This window comes from Salmo salar, chromosome ssa24, assembly GCF_905237065.1.
Source record: "Salmo salar chromosome ssa24, Ssal_v3.1, whole genome shotgun sequence".
Lineage (NCBI taxonomy): Eukaryota > Metazoa > Chordata > Actinopteri > Salmoniformes > Salmonidae > Salmo > Salmo salar.
Genome location: NC_059465.1, coordinates 20054915 through 20077496, shown reverse-complemented (window position 1 = coordinate 20077496; position 22582 = coordinate 20054915). Strand labels below are relative to the sequence as shown.

Genomic DNA, 22582 nt, shown 5'->3' with positions numbered 1-22582 from the left:
GATTGAGGCATGTTGATTGATGTTGTAAGTTCTGTTCAAGATCAAACATTCGTGACCAACTATATTCATTGGGTTTGGCTCGTCGAACCCGTACTACTGTTGCTGCAGTCAGCCAACAATGATTTGCAATTTGCTCAAATTGCTGCTGGCCTGCTGCTGACGTCACTCACAATGCACTTTTGCAGCCAGGCACGTGTGTTGTGACTGAGTGTGACAGAGAAAATCGTTTTTGTGTCATTTAGAGGGGAAAATACGTGCATTTTAGCGTTTGAGTCACTTTTCAAAAGTTGCTAAAAGTTCAAAATACATTTTTAAAAGTAGCAACATGTATTGCTAGGTGCTGTTTGACAAAAAAGCTGCCAGGGCAGTCTGAAAAGTTGCTTAATCTAGCAGCTAAATTGGCATCACTGGCTCAGTTTCTCGTCTGACGAGTCAGATGGTCCCGCCCCCTTTAAATTCCATTGAATGGGATCCAAGTAGCCTCAGCAGGCTTCCCTTATTGGTGCAACGGCTGTCAATCCCGATTTTTACCGCCTACGCACTCACCCTGACATAGCAGCAGGATGGAGATAGGATATCCGTGGGCGCGAGTGAGGAGATGGAAAGTAAATTTGTGAAGTGTCAACCAACCAACCAATATTTATTGGTGGCTATATTATCGTAAAAAATCATGAAAAAAAACATTTGCTTTTTTGGTCTTAATATAAGGTTTAGATTAGCAGTGTGGTTAAGGTTAGTTTTAAAATCACATTTAAAAATAAAATAAAACATTTAATAGGCAGGGTTTATGTCTGTGGTTGTGGTAACTAGTGACAACCGTATTTATTCAAAATAACCATATTTATTCCCAGTTTAGTTTGATAAAATGTTTTTGTGTCACCATATTCATTTGTTACTTTACATCTGCCTTATTTTAACAGACTGTGGACTGCACAGAAATGTGTTTGTGGATGATAAATTCCTAACAAAAATGTATAATTTAGAGGTTTTTAATTGCTTATTATACATTCACATAATAGTAACAGACTTATAAACCAACTCAAACTTTCCTCCAGACCACACTATCTGTGCACCATTTCCCCTGTCAGGTTGACAGATTATTTGGTTGCCAATTTCAAATCATATCAAACTGTCACATGTGCCGAATATAACATGTGTAAACCTTACTTGAAATGCTTACTTACCAACAGTGCAGTTCAAGAAAGAACTGCATTCAGGGCATTCAAGAAAATAATTTCATACTTAATTCAATGCATTTTATTTATTTACATTATACAGTGCACATTTGTGTTTTATATGGATGGAGTTGTGCTTTTTTAAAGGTTCAGTGCAGTCAAAATGTATATATTGAACAACAGCTGATGAACCAAAGGAGTGAAACAATTTTATCAGTGTTATTTCCTGATAGCTGCTGGTTGAAAATACAATCTACACAGGACCTTCTAATCAGCAGGTTTGCATGTGTGGGAGTTTCGGCTTTCCATGGTGACATCACCATGCGGTAAATTAATAGACCAATAAAGAGTTCCAAACCTCTCTGACAATGACAGCTAGTTCTCCATTCTCCCCTTTGCAAAATCCTTACTTGAGATGTAGTTTTTTGCTAAAAAGCTATTTTGCCCATGTAACAGTGTAGGTTCCGTCCCTCTCTTCGCTCCAACCCGGGCTCGAACCAGGGACCCTTGCACACATTAACAACTGACACCCACCGAAGCATCGTTACCCATCGCGCCACAAAAGCCGCGGCCCTTGCAACGCAAGGGGAAACCCTACTTCAAGTCTCAGAGCGAGTGACGTCACTGATTGAAATGCTATTAGCGCGCACCACCGCTAACTAACTAGCCATTTCACATCGGTTACATCCATTTGAATGGAAATCTTTTACAGTAAGGTACTTAATTGTTACCCAGAAATGAGTTGATATTGTTATGCAAACGGCTGCATTGGGCCTGTAATAACCAATACTTACTGAGTTATATGGTGTGATAATACTAGAAACTGTAATAAATAAATCGTCAGACAAAAGTTGAAGCTGGAATCCTTCACCTTGGAAGCCTTTCAAAGCAAGCAGCAGGACAAAGACACTACTTCTTACCCACTGAAACGCATAGCCAGAATGACTTGACAGCTGACAATCTCTGAGAACTGCTATGAAGTTCAACGAGAAATCTCTCCAAATAACCCTGCAGTTCCTCTTTTACCACTGCTGTGCTTTAGACAGGACTCTACGATGCTCATGAATCTGCTATAGGATGGAGTCAGGAGTGGGTGCTGGAGGGGAGAGGGTAAGAAGAATGTCTGTAGAGTCAGTAATCTCCATTGGACTCAGCCTTGGACAACTTCCTCTTGCTCATCCTTCACCTGGGAAAGAACATGACACGTTAGGATAGTCTTGTGAAATCGAGAACTGGACCAACAGGCAATCATGAATCATCTCAAATTCCGCAAGTTATTTTGTACAGGGTATAAACCTGCTCTACCCCTTCCACTTCAGGGACATAGAACTGCAACATATTCTGAATGCCACTCTTCAGTGTGACCATGGAGCTGGGGCAACTGGTGCAGGAGTCCTGCAGCTTCAGCTTCACAGTGCCATCCTCAAAGCCGCAATACAGGACATCTCCACCATCCTCCTGCACTGTGGGCCTGGAGGAAGCCACATTAGTTAAGACTGATACATACTGATACTGCAATGAGCAAAGAGACACTTCTGACAACAGGGAGATGTCAGAAAAAGGCTAAATACAACAACTAATACCTGATTCGGGTATCCAGAAGCTCTTTGATCATAGTAATCACCTCATCATCACCATCTGAGGGTGCTGTGAAGACAAAGGGAACAGTTCATGCAAACATATACTTACAGAACTTACAGTGTCTTCGGAAAGTATTCAGCCCACTTGAAATTTTTCACATTTTGTTACAGCCGTGTGGCTCAGTTGGTAGAGCATGGTGTTTGCAACGCCAGGGTTGTGGGTTCGATTCCCACGGGGGACCAGTACGGGGGAATTTTTTTAAATTAAATGTATGCATTCACTACTGTAAGTCGCTCTGCATAAGAGCGTCTGCTAAATGACTAAAATGTAAATGTAAAATGTTTTTTTTTTTTAACCTCATCTATCTACACACAATACCCCATAATGACAAACTAAAAACAGGTCAAATGTTAGCGAATTTATTAAATATACATCACATTTACATTAGTAATCAGACCTTTTACTCAGTACTTTGTTGAAGCACCTTAGGCAGCAATTACAGCCTAGAGTCTTCTTGGGTATGACACTACAAGCTTGGCACACCTGTATTTGGGGACTTCCTCACATTCTTCTCTGCAGATCTTCTCAAGCTCTGTCAGGTTGGATGGGAAGCGTCGCTGCGCAGCCATTTTCAGGTCTCTCCAGAGATGTTCGATCAGGTTGAAATCCAGGCTCTGGCTGGGCCACTCAAGGACATTCAGAGACTGGTCCCGAAGCCACTCCTGCATTGTATTTGCTGTATCCTTAGGGTTGTTGTCCTGTTGGAAGGTGAACCATCACCCCAGTCTGAGGTCCTGAGCACCCTGGAGCAAGTTTTCATCAAAGATCTCTGTACTTTGCTCCATTGATCTTTGCCTCAATCCTGACTAGTCTCCCAGTCCCTGCCACCAAATAACATACCTACAGCATGATGCTGCCACCACCATGTTTCACCGTAGGGATGGTGCCAGGATTCCTCCAGATGTGATGCTTCGCATTCAGGCCAAAGAGTTGAATCATGGTTTCATCAGACAAGAGAATCTTGTTTCTCATGGTCTGAGTCTTTAGGTGCCTTTTGGCAAACTGCAAGCAGGCAGTCATGTGCCTTTTACTGAGGAGTGGCTTCCATCTAGCCACGCCCATAAAGGCCTGATTGGTGGAGTGGAGTGCTGCAGAGATGGTGGTTCTCCCATCTCCACAGAGGAACTCTGGAGCTCTGTCAAAGTGACCATCGGGTTCTTGGTCATCTCCATGACCAAGGCACTTCTCCCTCGATTGCTCAGTTTGACCAGGCAGCCAGCTCTAGGAATAACCTTGGTGGTTCCAAACTTCTTCCATTTAAGAATGACGGAGGCCATTGTGTTTTTTGGTACCCTTCTCTAGATCTGTGCCTCGACACAATCCTGTCTCAGATCTCTATAAACAATTACTTTGACCTCATGGCTTGGTCTTTTCTCTGACATGCACCAACTGTGGGACCATCTATAGACAGGTGTGTACCTTTCCAAATCAATGGAAACAGGATGTACCTGAGCTCAATTTGGAGTCTCATAGCAAAGGGTCTGAATACTTACAGTACAAGTCAAAAGTTGACACCTTTTCTTTCTTATTACTATTTTCTACATTGTACAATAATAGTGAAGATATCAAAACTATGAAATAACACCTATGGAATCATGTAGTAACCAAAAATGTGTTGAACAAAATAAAATATATTATGAGATTCTTCAAAGTAGCCACCCTTTACCTTGACAAATTTGCATACTCTTGGCATTCTCTCAACCAGCTTCACCTGGAATGCTTTTCAAACAGTCTTGAAGGAGTTCCCACATACAGTATGCCGAGCACTTGTTGGCTGCTTTTCCTTCACTCTGCGATCCAACTCATTCCACACCATCTCAATTGGGTTGTTGTCGGGTGATTGTGGAGGCCAAGTCATCCGATGCAGCACTGCCTCTCCATTCTTGGTTAAAAAGCCCTTACACAGCCTGGAGGTGTGTTGGGTCATTGTCCTGTTGAAAAACAAATGATAGTCCCACTAAGCCCAAACCAGATGGGATGGCGTACTGATGCAGAATGCTGTGGTTACCATGCTGGTTAAGTGTGCCTTGAATTCTAAATATACTGCTCAAAAAAATAAAGGGAACACTTAAACAACACATCCTAGATCTGAATGAAAGAAATAATCTTTTTAAATACTTTTTTCTTTACATAGTTGAATGTGCTGACAACAAAATCACACAAAAATAATCAATGGATTTGGAGTCACACTCAAAATTAAAGTGGAAAACCACACTACAGGCTGATCCAACTTTGATGTAATGTCCTTAAAACAAGTCAAAATGAGGCTCAGTAGTGTGTGTGGCCTCCACGTGCCTGTATGACCTCCCTACAACGCCTGGGCATGCTCCTGATGAGGTGGCGGATGGTCTCCTGAGGGATCTCCTCCCAGACCTGGACTAAAGCATCCGCCAACTCCTGGACAGTCTGTGGTGTAACGTGGCGTTGGTGGATGAAGCGAGACATGATGTCCCAGATGTGCTCAATTGGATTCAGGTCTGGGGAACGGGCGGGCCAGTCCATAGCATCAATGCCTTCCTCTTGCAGGAACTGCTGACACACTCCAGCCACATGAGGTCTAGCATTGTCTTGCATTAGGAGGAACCCAGGGCCAACCGCACCAGCATATGGTCTCACAAGGGGTCTGAGGATCTCATCTCGGTACCTAATGGCAGTCAGGCTACCTCTGGCGAGCACATGGAGGGCTGTGCGGCCCCCCAAAGAAATGCCACCCCACACCATGACTGACCCACCGCCAAACCGGTCATGCTGGAGGATGTTGCAGGCAGCAGAATGTTCTCCACGGCGTCTCCAGAGTGTCACATGCTCAGTGTGAACCTGCTTTCATCTGTGAGGAGCACAGGGCACCAGTGGCAAATTTGCCAATCTTGGTGTTCTCTGGCAAATGTCAAACGTCCTGCACGGTGTTGGGCTGTAAGCACAACCCCCACCTGTGGACGTCGGGCCCTCATACCACCCTCATGGAGTCTGTTTCTGACCGTTTGAGCAGACACATGCACATTTGTAGCCCGCTGGAGGTCATTTTGCAGGGCTCTGGCAGTGCTTCTCCTGCTCCTCCTTGCACAAAGGCGGAGGTAGCGGTCCTGCTGCTGGGTTGTTGCCCTCCTACGGCCTCCTCCACGTCTCCTGATGTACTGGCCTGTCTCCTGGTAGCGCCTCCATGCTCTGGACACTACGCTGACAGACACAGCAAACCTTCTTGCCACAGCTCGCATTGATGTGCCATCCTGGATGAGCTGCACTACCTGAGCCACTTGTGTGGGTTGTAGACTCCGTCTCATGCTACCACTAGAGTGAAAGCACCGCCAGCATTCAAAAGTGACCAAAACATCAGCCAGGAAGCATAGGAACTGAGAAGTGGTCTGTGGTCCCCACCTGCAGAACCACTCCCTTATTGGGGGTGTCTTGCTAATTGCCTATAATTTCCACCTGTTGTCTATTCCATTTGCACAACAGCATGTGAAATTTATTGTCAATCAGTGTCGCTTCCTAAGTGGACAGTTTGATTTCACAGAAGTGTGATTGACTTGGAGTTACATTGTGTTGTTTAAGTGTTCCCTTTTTTTTGAGCAGTGTAAATCACAATGTCACCAGCAAAGCACCTCCACACCATCACATTTCCATGCTTCACGGTGGGAACCACACATGCGGAGATCATACGTTCACCTACTCTGCTTCTCACAAAGACACAGCGGTTGGAACCAAAAATATCAAATTTGGACACATCAGACAAAAACAGATTTCCACCCGTCTGTCCATTGATCGTGTTTCTTGGCCCAAGCAAGTCTCTTCTTCTTATTGGTGTCCTTTAGTGGTTTGTTTGCAGCAATTTGACTACGAAGGCCTAATTCACGCAGTCTCCTCTGAACAGTTGACGTTGAGATGTGTATGTTACTTGAACTCTGAAGAATTTATTTGGGCTGCAATTTCTGAGGCTGGTAACTCTAATGAACTTATCCCCTGCAGCAGAGGTAACTCTGTGTCTTCCTTTCCAGTTGCGGTCTTCATGAGAGCTAGTTTCATCATAGCGCTTGATGGTTTTTGTGACTGCACTTGAAGGAACTTTCAAAGTTCTTGACATTTTCCAGATTGACTGACCTTCATGTCATAAATTAAGTATGGACTGTTTCTCTTTTCTTATTTGAGCTGTTCTTGCCATAACATGGACTTGGTCTTTTACCAAATAGGGCCATCTTCTGTATACCACCCCTACCTTGTCACAACACAAGTGATTGGCTCAAAATGCATTAAGGAAAAAAAAAATCCACAAATGACCTAACAAGGCACACCTGTTTATTGAAATTGTGGGGTTATTTTTCGGTTTTATGCTTCTGCAGATATTGAATGTGCAACTATAATTATGGTTTATAGTACATCAGAACTTAAACAGGACAGCAAAATGGGTAGACAAAGAGAACATTGTGTAACAAGGTGTAGGCAGCTGACTTAGTGATAGGAGGTTGTGAAACCAATCACAAGGGGAGCATGTGATGAACAGAGTGGAGAAACAACTGTATGAGTGAATAACAGGCAACTGAGTGGTTGCTGACTCTTGAGTATACACTAAGAAGATAAGATCCAACGCCTGGCAACATGTGATTCGCCAGGAGGCTGGGACCAGCCTGTGCGCCTACGATAGGCTGAGTAAGTCTAAACCACACTCAGCCTCTACTCTGACAGGCCCGCTCTGAGCGGGAACTATCTCTGTCAGAGTATTAAAGAAGAATTTTGTGCTTAAACAGTTAGTTCTCTGTTTTGCCCTGCGAGGTGTTACAGTGAACCCGTATATACGAAAATTTCATTTACCATTTATTATGCTTGACTAAATTCTATTAATAAACAGCTGAAAATATATTCAGTAGCCTAGTGTTAAATTCTGTTCTGATACCAGATTCGATTGAAGCAACCTAACAAAATGCATTCCAGGTGATTACCCATGAAGCTGGTTGAAAGAATGCCAAGAGTGTGTAAAGCTGTCAAGGAAAAGGGTGGCTACTTTGAAGAATCTCAAAAATAAAATATATTTAGATTTATTTAACACTTTTTTGGTTAACAATTTGTAAGTCGCTCTGGATAAGAGCGTCTGCTAAATGACTTAAATGTAAATGTTACTACATGATTCCATGTAGTAACTTGATGTATTCACTTTTATTTTACAATGTAGAAAATAGTAAAAAAATAAAGAAAAACCCTGGAATGAGTAGGTGTCCAAACTTTTGACTGGTACTGTATGTAAATAGTTTAATATTTAGACATTTTCTCAAAACCCGTTTTTGCTTTGTCATTACGGGGTATTGTGCCTAGATTGCTGAGGATTTGTATTTATTTCATCCATTTCAGAATAAGGCTAAAGTTGCAAAATGTGGAAAAAGTCAAGGGATCTGAACACTTTCCAAAGGCACTGTATATACACACTGTGTGTGGGGTACCATTGTTATGGAAAATTCTGAAATAATTAATAATAATGAGTTTGAAAGTTAGAGGGTCTAATATCATAGCCCCAAGACATGCTAACCTCTGCTGTTATTGGTAATGTTGAGAAGTTAGCATGTCTTGGGGGTAGGGTCTTTGACCAGCTGTAACTTTCTCACTATTCATTATTCACATCCGTAATCATGGTAGCATCCACGTTAATGTGGAAGTGTTTAGAGACATTCATGTTTGTCATGAGGGCGGCTAAACATTTTGTTGTGTATAAACTGTGTGCTACACACCCATTTCCAATAAGTACCTAGCTAGCTTAGCGTAGCTAGCTAACATTAACTAACCATTGCTAGCTACCTGATTGACAGTTTAACTCTATAATTCCTGTCATTGATGTTACCACTTGGCACGACGTCACGTTTTACTCCATTCTAGAATTCATTAGCGAACAATGGCCAACTAGCACTCTTTTCATCAGGTTACAAACTAGCTAGCTACAAGACTGGCAGAAGGCACGCACTGCGCAAGTCACACTGTTTTATTCATTGCTTGCTAGAATATATAGACCACTTCTGGTACTGATGATAGACAGTGATCACATTGATTCGAATGAGGTACGACGTCAATAGGGGGACATGCTAACCTCTCACATTACCAATAACAGGGGAGGTTAGCATGTCTTGGGGGTATGATATTTGACCCTCCAACTTTAGGCTTTTCCGTAACCACGGTACCATCCACATTAATGTAGTGTTTAGAAACATTCTATTTTTATTTACTATAATAAAGTTACTCCAAAATGACAATGTATTATTTACCATTGGACACAAAATAGTCAAACAACCAAAAGCAACTGCAAATACATCCAACAAGTTTGTGTGCAAGTCACAAGCTGGATGTAGTCATTGCGTGCCAGGAATATGGGACCAAATTAACTTGACTACTTTGTTTATAAGAATCTTTAGGGGTGTCAATAATTTTGATTCCGTACCTTTTGAGGGAAAAAGTATTACTTGTTTAACAAAATATATTTCTCTGAGCAATTGTTTTAGTATAAAATAACTTCCCTTTTCTTTGAAGCATACAATACAGTTCAGCACTTTATTTACTGTACATTGTCGTTATTGCTAATCTTTATCAAGGGTGTCAATTTCTGACCCCACTGTATATATCCTTGTTATAAAGCCTATCCTATGTTAAGTGCATGTCTTGCACAGCCTTATACAGTGATTGTGTTTGCTCCATGCCTGTATCTGCACGAGGGGTGTCCTCCTCATTGACAACAGGAAGTCCAGAGGTGAAAAAGTCCATAATGGCAGCAAACACATCAGGTTTGATTAACTTCCATTCCAGATCTATATCTGTCTGAATAAGAAGTCAGAAATGGAGCAATCCTCATCCGTTCTAAGCCATGATTGTCATATTCTAAAATATATACAGTGCATTCAGAAAGCTCAGACCCCTTGACTTTTTCCACATTGTTACGTTACAGCCTTACTCTAAAATGGATAAAATCAAATATATTCCTTAATCTACACACAATACTCCATAATGACAAAGCGAAAACAAGTTTAGAAATTTTTGCAAAAGTATTCAAAATAAAAACATGATTAACTTATTTACCTAAGTATTCAGACCTTTTGCTATGAGACTCGAAATTGAGCTCAGATGCATCCTGTTCCTATTTATCATACTTGAGATGTTTCTCTAACTTGGAGTCCACCTGTGGTAAATTCAATTGATTGGACAAGATTTGGAAAGGTACACACACCAGTCTATATAATGTCCCACAGTTGACAGTGCATGTCAGAGCAAAAACCAAGCCATGAGGTCCAAGGAATTGTCCATAGAGCTCAGAGACAGGATTGTGTAGAGGCACAGATCTGGGGAAGGGTACCAAAAATGTCTGAAGCATTGAAGGTCTCCAAAAACACAGTGGCCTCCATCATTCTTAAATGGAAGAAGTTTGGAACCTCCAAGACTCATCCTAGAGCTGGCCGCCCGGACAAACTGAGCAATCGAGGGAGAAGGGCCTTGGTCAGGGAGGTGACCAAGAACCTAATGGTCACTCTGACAGAGCTCCAGAGCTCCTCTGTGGAGATGGGAGAACCTTTCAGAAGGACAACCATCTCTGCAGCACTCCACCAATTGCACCTTTATGGTAGAGTTGCTAGATAGAAGCCACTCCTCAGTAAAAGGTACATGACAGCCTGCTTGGAGTTTGCAGGCACCTAAAGGACTCTCAGACCACAAGAAACAAGATTCTCTGGTCTGACGAAACCAAGATTGAACTCTTTAGACTGAACGCCAAGCATCACGTCTGGAGGAAACCTGGCACCATCCCTGTTACGTTCCCCAGTTTCTGTGTTGTGGGTTTGTATATGTGTGTATTTCAGGAAATGGCTTCCTGAAGTCCTAAGCAGCTGATTGGTCGGCCCCATTGATGATTGGAGCTCTGACCCCGCCCTCTCGTCAGGAGATACAGCTGTTTTCAATTACCGACTCCTGCAGCTTTAAAAGCGAGAGTTTCTTTGTTAGGAGGAGGGAGCTTCTGGGTATGTCCACAAAAAACCCTCTCACCGGACTTTTGAGTTTGCTAGGGACAAAGAGTCTCTGTTTAATCGCTGGTGTTCAGCCAGCAAAGCTAACACCTTTGCTGATATTCGGGAGTTGATGCTGTTGGAGGATTTTAAAAGCAACCTCCCTGATAGAATTGTAGTTAATTTAAATGAACAGAAATTAGCGACATTGGTCCAGGCAGCAGTGTTGGCAGATGAGTATGCTTTGACACACAAGACTGTCTTTGATGCGCCTCGTTTTGAAGGCCGAACGATTACATCATCATTGCCTCGATCGGGTCGCTTTTCCTCCGACGACCCTAAGCCTTTTCACGAAATCCGTGAATGTTTTTACTGTCACCAAAAGGGTCACGTGATTGCGGACTGCCCGGTTTTGAAAAATAAACAAACAGTCCCTGTCACCATCCCCTAAATTGAAAAGCGTGGGTTTAGTCCAGTCTTTGGCTCGTCTGTTGGACCAAGTTATTGATTCAGCATTTAGGAAACCGGATCCTATCTATGCTCCGTTTATCTCTGCCGGTTGCGTTTCCTTAACTGGAGAACAAGCGGATCAAAAGCACATACAAATCTTACGAGACACCGGGGCGGCGCAGTCAGTAATCGTTACTGATGCTTTAGCCTGGTCTCCTGAAACGTATATTTCATATTACAGGGTATAGAGACAAAAACCATACCTGTACCATTAAACTGGGTCCACTTAGTGTCAGACTTGGTATCAGGACTTTCCCGTGTTGGTGTAGTGTCTACACTGCGAGTAAAAGGAGTCACATTGCTACTAGGGAATGATATCGCTGGTGGTAACATCACTCCTGTGTTAGAGGTAGTAGACAACCCAGAAATCAAAACTACAGATGATAAATTGGTTCAAGCATTACCCCATGTTTTTCCTGCTTGTGCGTTAACAAGGGCACAACCTCGCAAGCTAGGAGATGTGGTGGATTTGGCTAGTTCCATTTTTGAGAAGGTTAATTTTCACTGTGGAAGCTAAAACTAAAGAGATCGTGCTCTCACTCGCCCATAACCAGGCGTGGTCCGGACATTTGGGCATCACGAAGACTTATAACCGAGTCCGTCAACATTTCTTTTCAGGCCGGGTTTGAAGTCTGACGTTGTCCACTTTTGTAAAACATGTCATTATGTCAACTCACTGAGAAAGCGAATCAAACAGTTCCTTGTGCGGCGCTCTGCCCAATTCCTGTGGTGGGGGAACCGTTTGAACGAGTGATAATCGATTGTGTAGGTCCGTTGCCGAAAACCAGGTCAGGTAACCAGTTCTTACTAACAATAATGTGCAGTGCTACTCGCTACCCAGAGGCTATCACTCTCCGTACTATAAACGGCTAAGACTGTGGTGATGGCACTAGTGAAGTTCTTCTCTACGTTTGGACTCACTAAAGTAATCCAAATTGATCAGGGAACCAACTTTGTCAAAACTGTTCTCAAATGTGTTCGACTGTATTTCCCATCAGGTCTCCAGTCCATATCATCCAGAGAGTCAAGGGGCCCTCGGACGCTGGCATCAGACGCTAAAGGCGATGCTACGCAAGTATTGCATGGATACCAGTACCAATTGGGATGAGGGGGGTGCCCTTTGTCCTATTTGCTATCAGGGAAACAATACAGGAGTCCTTAGGGTTCAGCCCTGCTGACCTTGTGTTTGGACACACCCCACGGGGTCCGCAAAAAGTTAAGGAGCATATCATATCTCCTACACCCAGTAGCGCCCCTAAAAATGTGTTGGATTATGTCAGTAAGATGCGGGAGACTGCACGCCGCATGTGCGTTAGCCCAAAAGTCTTTCTCCTCGTCTCAAAAACGCATGAAGTTACATGACAAAGATGCTGTTGGCCGTTCTTTTGCACCAGGGGATCAAGTTTTTGTTTTGTTGCCAATCCCTGGCTCATCTCTGTCGGCACGTTTTTCTGGGCCATATCTTGTAGAAAAGAAACTCTGACACCAATTATGTGATAAAGCCCCAGATCGTAGGCATTCTTCCTGTGTGTGTCATTAACATGCTGAAAGCATATTATATACACGTGACTCTCCAGATAGCTCCTCAGGTAAGCAGGTCCAGCTCTCCGTCTCCAGTGTGGCTGCGGTGGTGCTGAAGCCTGGCTGGGACCTAGAAGAGGATAAGGAGGACGGGTTGGAGTTACGCCATACATTACAGCAGTGTGAACGCTTATGTAATTCGGCGATGCTGAAAAAGTTAACCCCTCAAATGGAACATTTGGATAACAATCAAACTAATGATCTTATCCTATTGATAAATAGTTTTCTCAATGCGTTTCAGGACGTTCCAAGTCGCACGTCTATCTTGGAACATGACGTGGATGTGGGGAATAATGCTCCTATACGTCAGCATCCGTACCGGGTTATTGCTAAGCAAAGGGAGGTAATGAAAAGTGAGGTAGCTTATTTATTACAGAATGACATGGCAAAACCCAGTAACAGCTCCTGGAGTTCCCCGTGTATTCTCGTTCCTAAGGCTGACGGTATGTACCGCTTATGTACGGACTATCGTCGCATAAATGCCATTACGAAGTCTGATTATTTCCTCTACCTCGCTTAGATGACCGCATTGATAGAATTGGCTCTGCTGCATAGTTAGTAAGTTAGATTTGCTAAAAGGTTATTGGCAGGTGCCTCTGACCTCTCGAGCTTCTGACATCTTGGCTTTCGTTACGCCTGATAACTTCGTACAATACAATGTGATGCCCTTTGGAATGTGTAATGCACCTGCTACTTTTCAGCGCCTAGTTAACATTGTGTTCACAGATGTTCCAAATTGTACTGCTTACCTTGACGATGTGATGATTCATTTGTCTACTTAGTCTGATCATCTCACCACCTTAAAGTGCGTTTCAGCGGCTGAAGAATGCTTCTTTATCCCTCAATTTGGCCAAGTGTGAGTTTGGGAAGGCTACTGTGAAACTTAGGGAAGCAGGTGGGACGAGGTCAAGTGTGCCCAGTAACTGGCAAAGTGGAAGCAATTGTTGCTTTTCCTGCTCCCATGACTCGCCGCCAGTTGCGCAGATTCCTGGGGATGGTAGGGTACTATCGTACTTTGTAAGAATTTTTCGACAGTAGTAGCTCCCCTTACATCTCTGCTTAGTCCCAAAGTACCATTTAAGTGGTCCCAGGACTGTAACTATGCTTTTGAGTCCGCCAAAGAGCTACTTTGTAGTGCCCCTGTGCTTGCCACCCCAACTTTGACAAGCCTTTTAAGTTGGAGGTTGACGCTAGTATAGTGGGGGTGGGTGCGGTTCTTTTGCAGGAAGATGAAGAGGGAGTGGATCGGCCCGTCAGTTTCTTCTCCCGTAAGTTCAACTCGTGTCAGTCAAGGTACTCCACCATTGAACAAGAGACACTGGCTTCATTGCTAGCCTTACAGTTTTTTGAAGTATATGTGCGCTCCAGTGCCTTGCCTATACTGGTCTTCACGGACCATAATCCTTTAGTGTTTTTGAAGCAAATGTACAAATCAGAACCGCCACCTTATGCGGTGGGCTCTGATTGTATCCTTGTACAATGTACAGATTCAATATGTGAAGGGTTCGGCGAATGTGGTCGCTGATGCTCTATCACGGGTTTAGTAACTAGGGATGCGTGTTGGGTTTTGTTATGTTTTGGGGTGGGGTGGGCGTGTTACGTTCCCCAGTTTCTGTGTTGTGGGTTTGTATATGTGTGTATTTCAGGAAATGGCTTCCTGAAGTCCTAAGCAGCTGATTGGTTGGCCCCATTGATGATTGGTGCTCTGACCCCACCCTCTCGTCAGGAGATACAGCTGTTTTCAATTACCGACTCCTGCAGCTTTAAGAGAGAGTTTCTTTGTTAGGAGGAGGGAGCTTCTGGGTATGTCCTGTGTTGGTTGTTGCTCAGAGATAGCTTCTTGGTATGTCCTGTGTTTCGTTGTTGGTCTGTATGAATTTTTGTAAAGTATTTTGTAGCCAGTCCTGCTGACGTTTGTATGCCATAGGACTGTTTTTGATTAGTGAAATTGTTCACTTTAAGTTTGTATTCTGTTTAATTTGTTCCCAGGGGGGGGCACCTTGGGAGTGCTTAGGCAAGAAGCCTGCGGGCATACATATACCCGTAGTATGTACTATGTCATTGCACACTAGGTAAGACCTGGGCGGACCATGCCCTGTATTTTGGTTAGTGCGCCAGTTGGTGCTAGTTAGTTAAGTTGTGGGTGGGTAGGAGAGGGGGCTCTAACTTTTTTACTTTCTTTGCTTCCATCCAGCCCCTTTTCCCCAAATTACTGTGTGAAGGAAAATTCCCTGTTAACGGTAATATATTCTGCCTCTGTCATCCTTACCCGCACCTGCAGTCACATACCTCTTTCACTCCACGGGGAATTGAGTGTAGCAGGGTGTTGCGTTCCCTCTTCCAAAAGGCGTGCTTAACAATCCCTATACTGAAGCATGGTGTTAGCATCCTGTTGTGGGGATGTTTTTCAGCAGCAGGGACTGGGAGACTGGTCAGGACCGAGGGAAAGATGAACGGAGAAAAGTACAGAGATCCTTGATAACCTGCTCCAGAGAGCTCAGGACCTAAAACTGGGGTGAAGGTTCACCTTCCAACAGGACAACAACCTTGAGCGGTCCAGCCAGAGCCTGGTCTTGAACCCGATCAAGCATCTCCTGGAGAGACCTGAAAATAGCTGTGCAGCAACGCACCCCATCTAACATGACAGACCTTGAGAGGATCTGCAGAGAAGAATGGGAGAAACTCCAAATACAGGTGCGCCACGCTTGTAGCATCATACCCAAGAAGACGCGAGGCTATAATCACTGCCTAAGGTGCTTCAACAAAGTCCTGAATACTTATGTAAAATTGATTTTAGTTTTGAATTTAATAAATTCATTAATTTCTAAACCTGTTTTTGCTTTGCCATTATGGGGTATTGTGTGTAGATTGAGGGGGGGAAAAAACTAATCAATTTTAGAATAAGGCTCTAACGTAACAAAATGTGGAAAAAGTCAAGGGGTCTGAACTTTCCGAATGCACATGTCATTTTTCTTACATGCTGACCGCTCGCGATGGTTGCAAAATAAATGTACACATGTTATTCAATCATTGAACCCACACTGCTCACGCGCATCTGCATGGCCAGGCACTAAAATAGAAATTGGATCCATTTGTGACGCTCAACGAGCTGCAAGTCCAGCCTCTCATCGGTTTTAAGGAGCATATACCCACGTGCCATCTCATTGGTTTTTAGGGCATATACCCACATGGGTGATTCTAAGATTAACTGAGGTCCTCACTCCAGTGTTGGTTGTAGTAATGCACAGTAAAGTTAGTTGCCAACCGTCATATAAAGTCCAAAGGAGATGAGAAACAAATTCGGTTTTTCCGAGGATTAATTGTCGGCGTAGTGGACCTTGTGCATTCCAGGTAAAACAAACCAATGTTTATATCCCAGGACAAATTAGCTAGCAACAGCAAGCTAGCTTGCCATAAATGTTTAATGCTTTTTGACTTGTCCCCGAATTAATTATTGGTTCAGAGTTGATATTTCAACCTGCATGTCCTAATCACTTCTGGTGTGGGTTAACAAAATCAACGTGCACGCGTCCGGCTTAGCATGTTACTTTAACTCTGCATTGTCGGGAAAGGGCTCTTAAGTAAGCATTTCACAGTGAAGTCTATACCGGTTGTATTCGGAGCATGTGACATAACATTTGATTTAAATGACTGTAAATCTTACCTTGGTTATGGTAATGAAGTCAGTACCCAAAAAGACACCCTTGACACCATAGATTCTAAATAGTTGCCTGAAGAAATGAAGTTACAATGTTGCCCAAGATAAGATAGGGCTGTAACAAGATGTCTATCAGACTGCTTGTTTCTTTCAAATGTGTAAAATAGTTTTATCCCATATTGGAAGGCATGGTTTCAGTAGCCTAAGTCATTAACCTAGCGAGGGGTGAGCAATAGGCTTCCCGGGGTGCAGTAAAATCCATTGTTCCTTGTTCGAGGACCATGCGACCTGGCAGAAACTTCAAGCTGTTTGGGTTGGGAGTGTCTTGAGTCTGAATGAGCGGCACAATACTGTCAAATCATTTTTGCTATTGTGGTGCTACAACACGTTATATAGCTTGTACAAAATAGAGACATTTACATTAGTGCCTTCAGAAAGTATTCATACCCCTTGACTTATTCCACTTTGTTGCGTTACATCCGAAATTCAAAATGGATTAGATACTTTTTCCTCACTGACACCCCATAATGACAAAGTGAAGATGTTTTGACATTTTTGCAAATGTTAAATGAAATATCAAATTTACATAAAAAAATTGACTCGGGTGTGAATTCTTTAATTTGACCTTTATTTAACTAGGCATGTCAGTTAACAAATTCTTATTTTCAATGACGGCCTAGGAACAGGGGTAGAACGACAGATGCTTTCAAAATGGTGGCAGTGGCCATCTCCTTGTGACAATGTTGAGTGGAGTCCAATGCAGTCCAATGCAGTCCAGCATACTGATATGCACGCACAGCAAGGCTTAAGAAAAAACATTTTGAGCAGGTTAAATTCGGATAAATGGATCACCAGGATCAACCATGCTAAATAAAAACAACCAGTCACGCAAGATTGTAGATAATCTGATTAGTCACATGTACCACATGCTGACAATGAACAATTCAATTTGATGTAATGTGGACAGAAATGTTACTTCCAAAAACCCATTATGAAAATATTCCTTTGATCAAACTCCCACTGCATCATTAGGCAAGTAGGGATATTGTGCTGACTGGGCTGGTGTATTTCCGCCAGTGAGAGGCAAGCTGAGCAACTAGCTAACTAGTTAGCTATTAATGTTCTATTAAACCAGTTAAAAGGTATAACAGTTGCAATATAATTTAACTTTAGATGGAGCTACAATCACGTTAGCGCACTAGTCTCATATCTGCGTCAGACCTCGGCTTGGGTTATGAAACTGTTAAGAGCTACTATAGCTAGCTGCTTACTTACTAATTAGTTGAGGAACACGAAGTGATAGAAAACGTGAAAACATGCATTCCTACAGCTCATTGATATCTTCAGTACTCAACGAATCCACAGAGAGAAACTTACGGACTTCAAATTCTTAGAGATACCTGACCTGCTTGTAAGTCGCCATGTTTCTAAACAGTGACTCAATTTCCGTAAACTCTGCTGAGGGCGGAAACCGTCCTTGTATTTTTATGTAAGCAAATTGTGTATGCCTTCCTATATGATACACAACCACAAGGTAGATGAAAGGTACATTTTATAACATTCATTACATATGGGTGTGTCTCATGATGATAAACAAATGCAACAAATTAAAACTATTAAATTGACTTGTTTTGCATTCATTTATTGATCTTTACATAAGGAAATACAACAAATGTGTTCAAATATTTTGATATGGGTGCTTTTAGGTTTCAGCAGGTGAGGCTTGCTGTATAAACCAGCCACTTCTTTCCTATACTAGTCAGTCAGTCATAAATCAAAGACTTGATATTTCGTTCAGGAATTGACCTACAAAATAACGATTTTAACTACTAAACTTCACACAATAGCATTGCTGGGAATTAGCTGGCAAACAAATGTTAGTCAGCCGGAAGACAGAAGTTAAATAAAATTCAATTTCAACTTACTCTGTCGATTGTCTGTAGGCTTAGTCTTTATGCAGGGGGAATTAAAGAACATTCATTTAACGTATAATTAAAAAGCATTTCCAAACGTGGGTCTTTGTAGACCCGTGCAGTTCCTTGGAGGTCAGTTCCTCTCTGCTTACCTCATGTCAAAATAAAAGTCGCCCACAAGTTCGTGCTTTTTTTGTGTGCAGGTGTGGCGCACTTGCGGGAATTTTATTTTGACATGAGGTAAGCGGGTCTACTACAACATACCCACGTTTGGAAAGTCTTTAAATGCATGTTCTATTAGATGTTTGTTTTTTGTTGTTGCATAATGACCAACCCTATGGACAATTGGCAGAGTAAAGTACAATTTATCTAACTTCTGGCTGACTACTCGTTTTTTTTAAAGCAAATTCCTACCAACGCTACTGTGTAAATACTATAGTTGCTAAAATAAACTATTGTAGAGTAAATTATAATTACTGCTGATGTAGTGTGCATTCTTCATTTGCACTGCAGATTAATTAACATATACAAGTATTGTATTTTTTTAACTATTTTTAAGACAGCGGTTCTTACTTTGGATCAAGTAGTTTAAAACCTCTGTATTGGTCCCCACCATGACCAGGTAAAATGCAGAGTCGTGGATAGCAAACATTGAAAAGTGCTTCAAGATTATTGAATAGTCAGCAGAAGACCATAGCCATATGAAATGCTGATATGGAGAAAAGAAAAACAGAAGGAATACAACATCTGGTGTAGAAGAGCAAAAAGGTAACCCTTACGGGTTTATGATGAAACCATGTGTTGACCATTTACTTGGAAGTGTATTTTTAGCATGTGTAGGTAGGTGTCTGATGCCACAAGTGAAAGTTATGGTTCAACTGTGTGTTTCGCTTGAGGTGCTTGACAAGGGTTGTAGTTATTCTGGCATGTTCTGCTAGGGGGTGCTGATTCTATAAAGGTAGAAATAGTGTGAGGTGCCATCGGTCTAACTAAAGCCTTGTTCACACTGGTAGTTTGAAATGACTCAAATCCTATTTTTTGCCGTATCCAATTCTAATCTTTTATTTTTCCTGCAGTCTGAACAGCCAAAAAGCACATGGAATCATATTTCAAGCCACATTTGTAACCACCTTCGTAGGTGGTTTGAAATCAGATACAAATCTGATTCCTGTCCATGCGAATTAAGTCTGAAGGGTCAAATCTAATTTGCCCTCAAGTGGTATTTACTGTTATTTGGCATATCTTGTTACTTGCTAGCTACTCTTGACATGACAAGAATGTGGTAGCTAACTAGCTTGCTGTTTACAAACAAATGAGTAAATGTACTAGAAAGCTAAACAGCTACCTAGCTGACTGCTGTGGCTAGCCAAAAAGGACTTTTGAAAGTTGGTTCATCTTATATCCTTTGCAGCTCTAAAAGTATTCCTACATTAAGATTAACATTCAAAGCAACGGGAAATATTAATGGCAGGCTTACATGCAGTAAATGAGGTGATTCTACTTGTGTGTATGTACTGACATGTATGTGTAACTGATACACTACATGTTAATGTTTTTAAATGTATGCAAATGTCTTTTTCGTTATGTTATGTGTCGGACCCCAGTAAGACTAGGTGTTGCCATTGGCGTCGGCTAAGGGGGATCCTAATAAATCAAATAAAATGTGGGATCTTTCCCCCACAGCACCCCCCCCACGCGTTTTCCATTGTTTTGGTCGAATTCCATTCATCTATTGTTGTCACCTTAGCTTGCTAAATAACTTCTGAGTGATAGGAAGCACGAGCACCACCAATCACTCTATACCACTGCACACACACACTTGCATACTCATGTCAGGAAATGACTGCCATCTGAACACATGGTCACTTGTAACTTGCTGTTTGGACAGTCAGTATTCCAAAACAGATTTGAAAAACTAAAATGATTTGAGCATTAAGGCCTGCAGTGTGAACAAGACTTAACTACATCACATTTACAAATCTTGAATCGGTGACTCAAGTGCAGGTATAATGTAGAAGTGCGGATTGAGAACATGATTGTGAATGTATAGAGTTCCTGTGAAGGTAGTATTAGAAGTAGATGCTGATTGGGAGTGTAGCGGAGGTGCTGATTGGGAGTGACTTTGCCGACAGTGCTGATTGTGAGAGTGGAGGACTTATAAGGCTTCACTTCTACAGCATTACCAACCTGCTCAGTCCAAAATTAAAGTAAACCAACACAAACTTAAATACAGCAGAGGCAGCCACAAGAAAGGACAAGCGTAAGGAGAAACTCTGACCTTTCACCTCTTAGGTATGTTCTGTACTGTATGCCCTGCATGTAGATACATAAGGCTGACTTTTGCAGCACTGACAGTCACGTGACCATGTAAAACAACTAAGTGACTAAGAAAGCAATCGGTGAAGGACAAAAAAAGGCTAAAACTCATACATTACAGCCTGACACGTGCAACATAATCCAGCATCTGATTAACATTATTATACATGATCAAATATGACAGCACTGCTAGAGGTACATTTAACCTACCTAGTAAGAAGTGTACACCACTCAATGGGCTAAAATGGTCATCAGATTACTTCCAAAATATCAGACGTATAAGACACAAAGGAACCACTAAAGGAGGTCTTCCTATGGCCCCTGTAAGTGTATAACCCCTGGATGAGTAGAGGAATGGTAGTGACATCATCACCCTGAGAGACCAGGGCTGTCATGGGAATCCTTACTGGCCCTCACAGAGCAATGGGGAATGGACTAAGTATAAGAGCAGAGGGTCAAATTTGAGCGGTTGAGCCCAGAACGGGATATATAGTGTACAGTTGAAGTCGGAAGTTTACATACTTAGGTTGGGGTCATTAAAGCTAGTTTTTCAGCCACTCCACAAATTTCTTGTTAACAAACTATAGATTTGTCTAATCGGTTAGGACATCTACTTTGTGCATGACAAGTAATTTTCCCAACAATTGTTTTCAGACAGATTATTTCACAATCACAATTCCAGTGGGTCAGAAGTTTACATACACCAAGTTGAATGTGCCTTTAAACAGCTTGGAAAATTACGTCATGGCTTTAGAAGCTTCTGATAGGCTAATTGACATCAGTTGAGTCAATTGGAGGTGTACCTGTGGATGCATTTCAAGGCCTACCTTCAAACTCAGTGCCTCTTTGCTTGACATCATGGGAAAATCAGCCAAGACCTCAGAAAAAAAATGGATGACTTCCACAAGTCTGATTCATCCTTGGGAGCAATTTCCAAACGCCTGAAGGTACCACGTTCATCTGTACAAACAATAGTACACAAGTATAAACACCATAGGACCACGCAGCTGTCATATCGCTCAGGAAAGAGACAGGGTCTGTCTCCTAGAGATGAATGTATATTGATGCGAGAAGTGCGAATCAATCCCAGAACAGCGGCAAAGGACCTTGTGAAGATGCTGGAGGAAACAGGTACAAAAGTATCGATATCCACAGTAAAACGAGTCCTATATCGACATAACCTGAAAGGCTGCTCAGCAAGGAAGAAGCCACTGCTCCAAAACCGCCATAAAAAAGCCAGACTACGGTTTGCAAGTGCACATGGGGACAAAGATCATACTTTTTGGAGAAATGTCCTCTGGTCTGATGAAACAAAAATAGAACTGTTTGGCCATAATGACCATCATTATGTTTGGAGGAAAAAGGGGGACGCTTGCAAGCCGAAGAACACCATCCCAACTGTGAAGCACGGGGGTGGCAGCATCATGTTGTGGGGGTGCTTTGAAGCAGGAGGGACTGGTGCATTTCACAAAATAGATGGCATCATGAGGATGGAAAATTATGTGGATATATTTTAGCAACATCTCAAGACATCAGTCAGGAAGTTAAAGCTTGGTCGCAAGTGGGTCTTCCAAATGGACAATGACCCCAAGCATACTTCCAAAGGTGTGGCAAAATGGCTTAAGGACAACAAAGTCAAGGTATTGGAGTGGCCATCAAAAAGCCCTGACCTCAAATCCTATAGAAAATTTGTGGGCCGAACTGAAAAAGCGGGTGCGAGCAAGGAGGCCTACAAACCTGACTCAGTTACACCAGTTGTCAGGAGGAATGGGCCAAAATTCATCCAACTTATTGTGGGAAGCCTGTGGAAGGCTACCCGAAACA

The 22582-nt window shown here is 42.5% G+C and overlaps 2 protein-coding genes across 32 annotated transcripts in view; both read right to left on the bottom strand.

Moving 5' to 3' along the window:
- Nucleotides 1-379: 379 nt before the first annotated feature.
- Nucleotides 380-21493, bottom strand: LOC106585603 (NFU1 iron-sulfur cluster scaffold homolog, mitochondrial). Of its 3 annotated transcripts, XM_014172002.2 has the most exons (4): nucleotides 18455-21493; nucleotides 2759-2822; nucleotides 2481-2646; nucleotides 380-2361 (listed from the first exon to the last, which is right to left on the bottom strand). In XM_014172002.2, the coding sequence occupies exons 1-4, from the start codon at nucleotides 18504-18506 to the stop codon at nucleotides 2326-2328; spliced, it is 318 nt and encodes a 105-aa protein (XP_014027477.1). In that variant the 5' UTR covers nucleotides 18507-21493; the 3' UTR covers nucleotides 380-2325. The 3 variants fall into 3 exon arrangements, 1 of the variants encoding a protein (XP_014027477.1); XR_006761786.1 differs by lacking the exon at nucleotides 18455-21493 and adding an exon at nucleotides 3300-3409 and having other exon boundaries at nucleotides 380-2646; XR_006761785.1 differs by lacking the exon at nucleotides 18455-21493 and adding an exon at nucleotides 3300-3343 and having other exon boundaries at nucleotides 380-2822.
- The window catches only part of LOC106585601 (AP2-associated protein kinase 1), a 48734-nt gene continuing 42611 nt past the window's right edge, over nucleotides 16460-22582 (bottom strand). For all 29 annotated transcript variants that reach the window (XM_045706910.1, XM_045706915.1, XM_045706916.1 and 26 more), the window contains one exon: nucleotides 16460-17333. In XM_045706910.1, the coding sequence (XP_045562866.1) occupies nucleotides 17178-17333 (156 nt within the window). In that variant the 3' untranslated portion in view covers nucleotides 16460-17177. The remainder of the gene's footprint in view (nucleotides 17334-22582) is intronic.

Coding starts and splice junctions, on each gene's coding strand:
- LOC106585603 (XM_014172002.2), bottom strand. CDS start 18,506: ATGTTCTTTAATTCCCCCTGCATAAAGACTAAGCCTACAGACAATCGA. Junction 2,647..2,758: donor CTTCTGGATACCCGAATCAG/GTATTAGTTGTT, acceptor GGCTTCCTCCAG/GCCCACAGTGCAGGAGGATG. Junction 2,362..2,480: donor ATGTCCCTGAAGTGGAAGGG/GTAGAGCAGGTT, acceptor GTTCTTTCCCAG/GTGAAGGATGAGCAAGAGGA.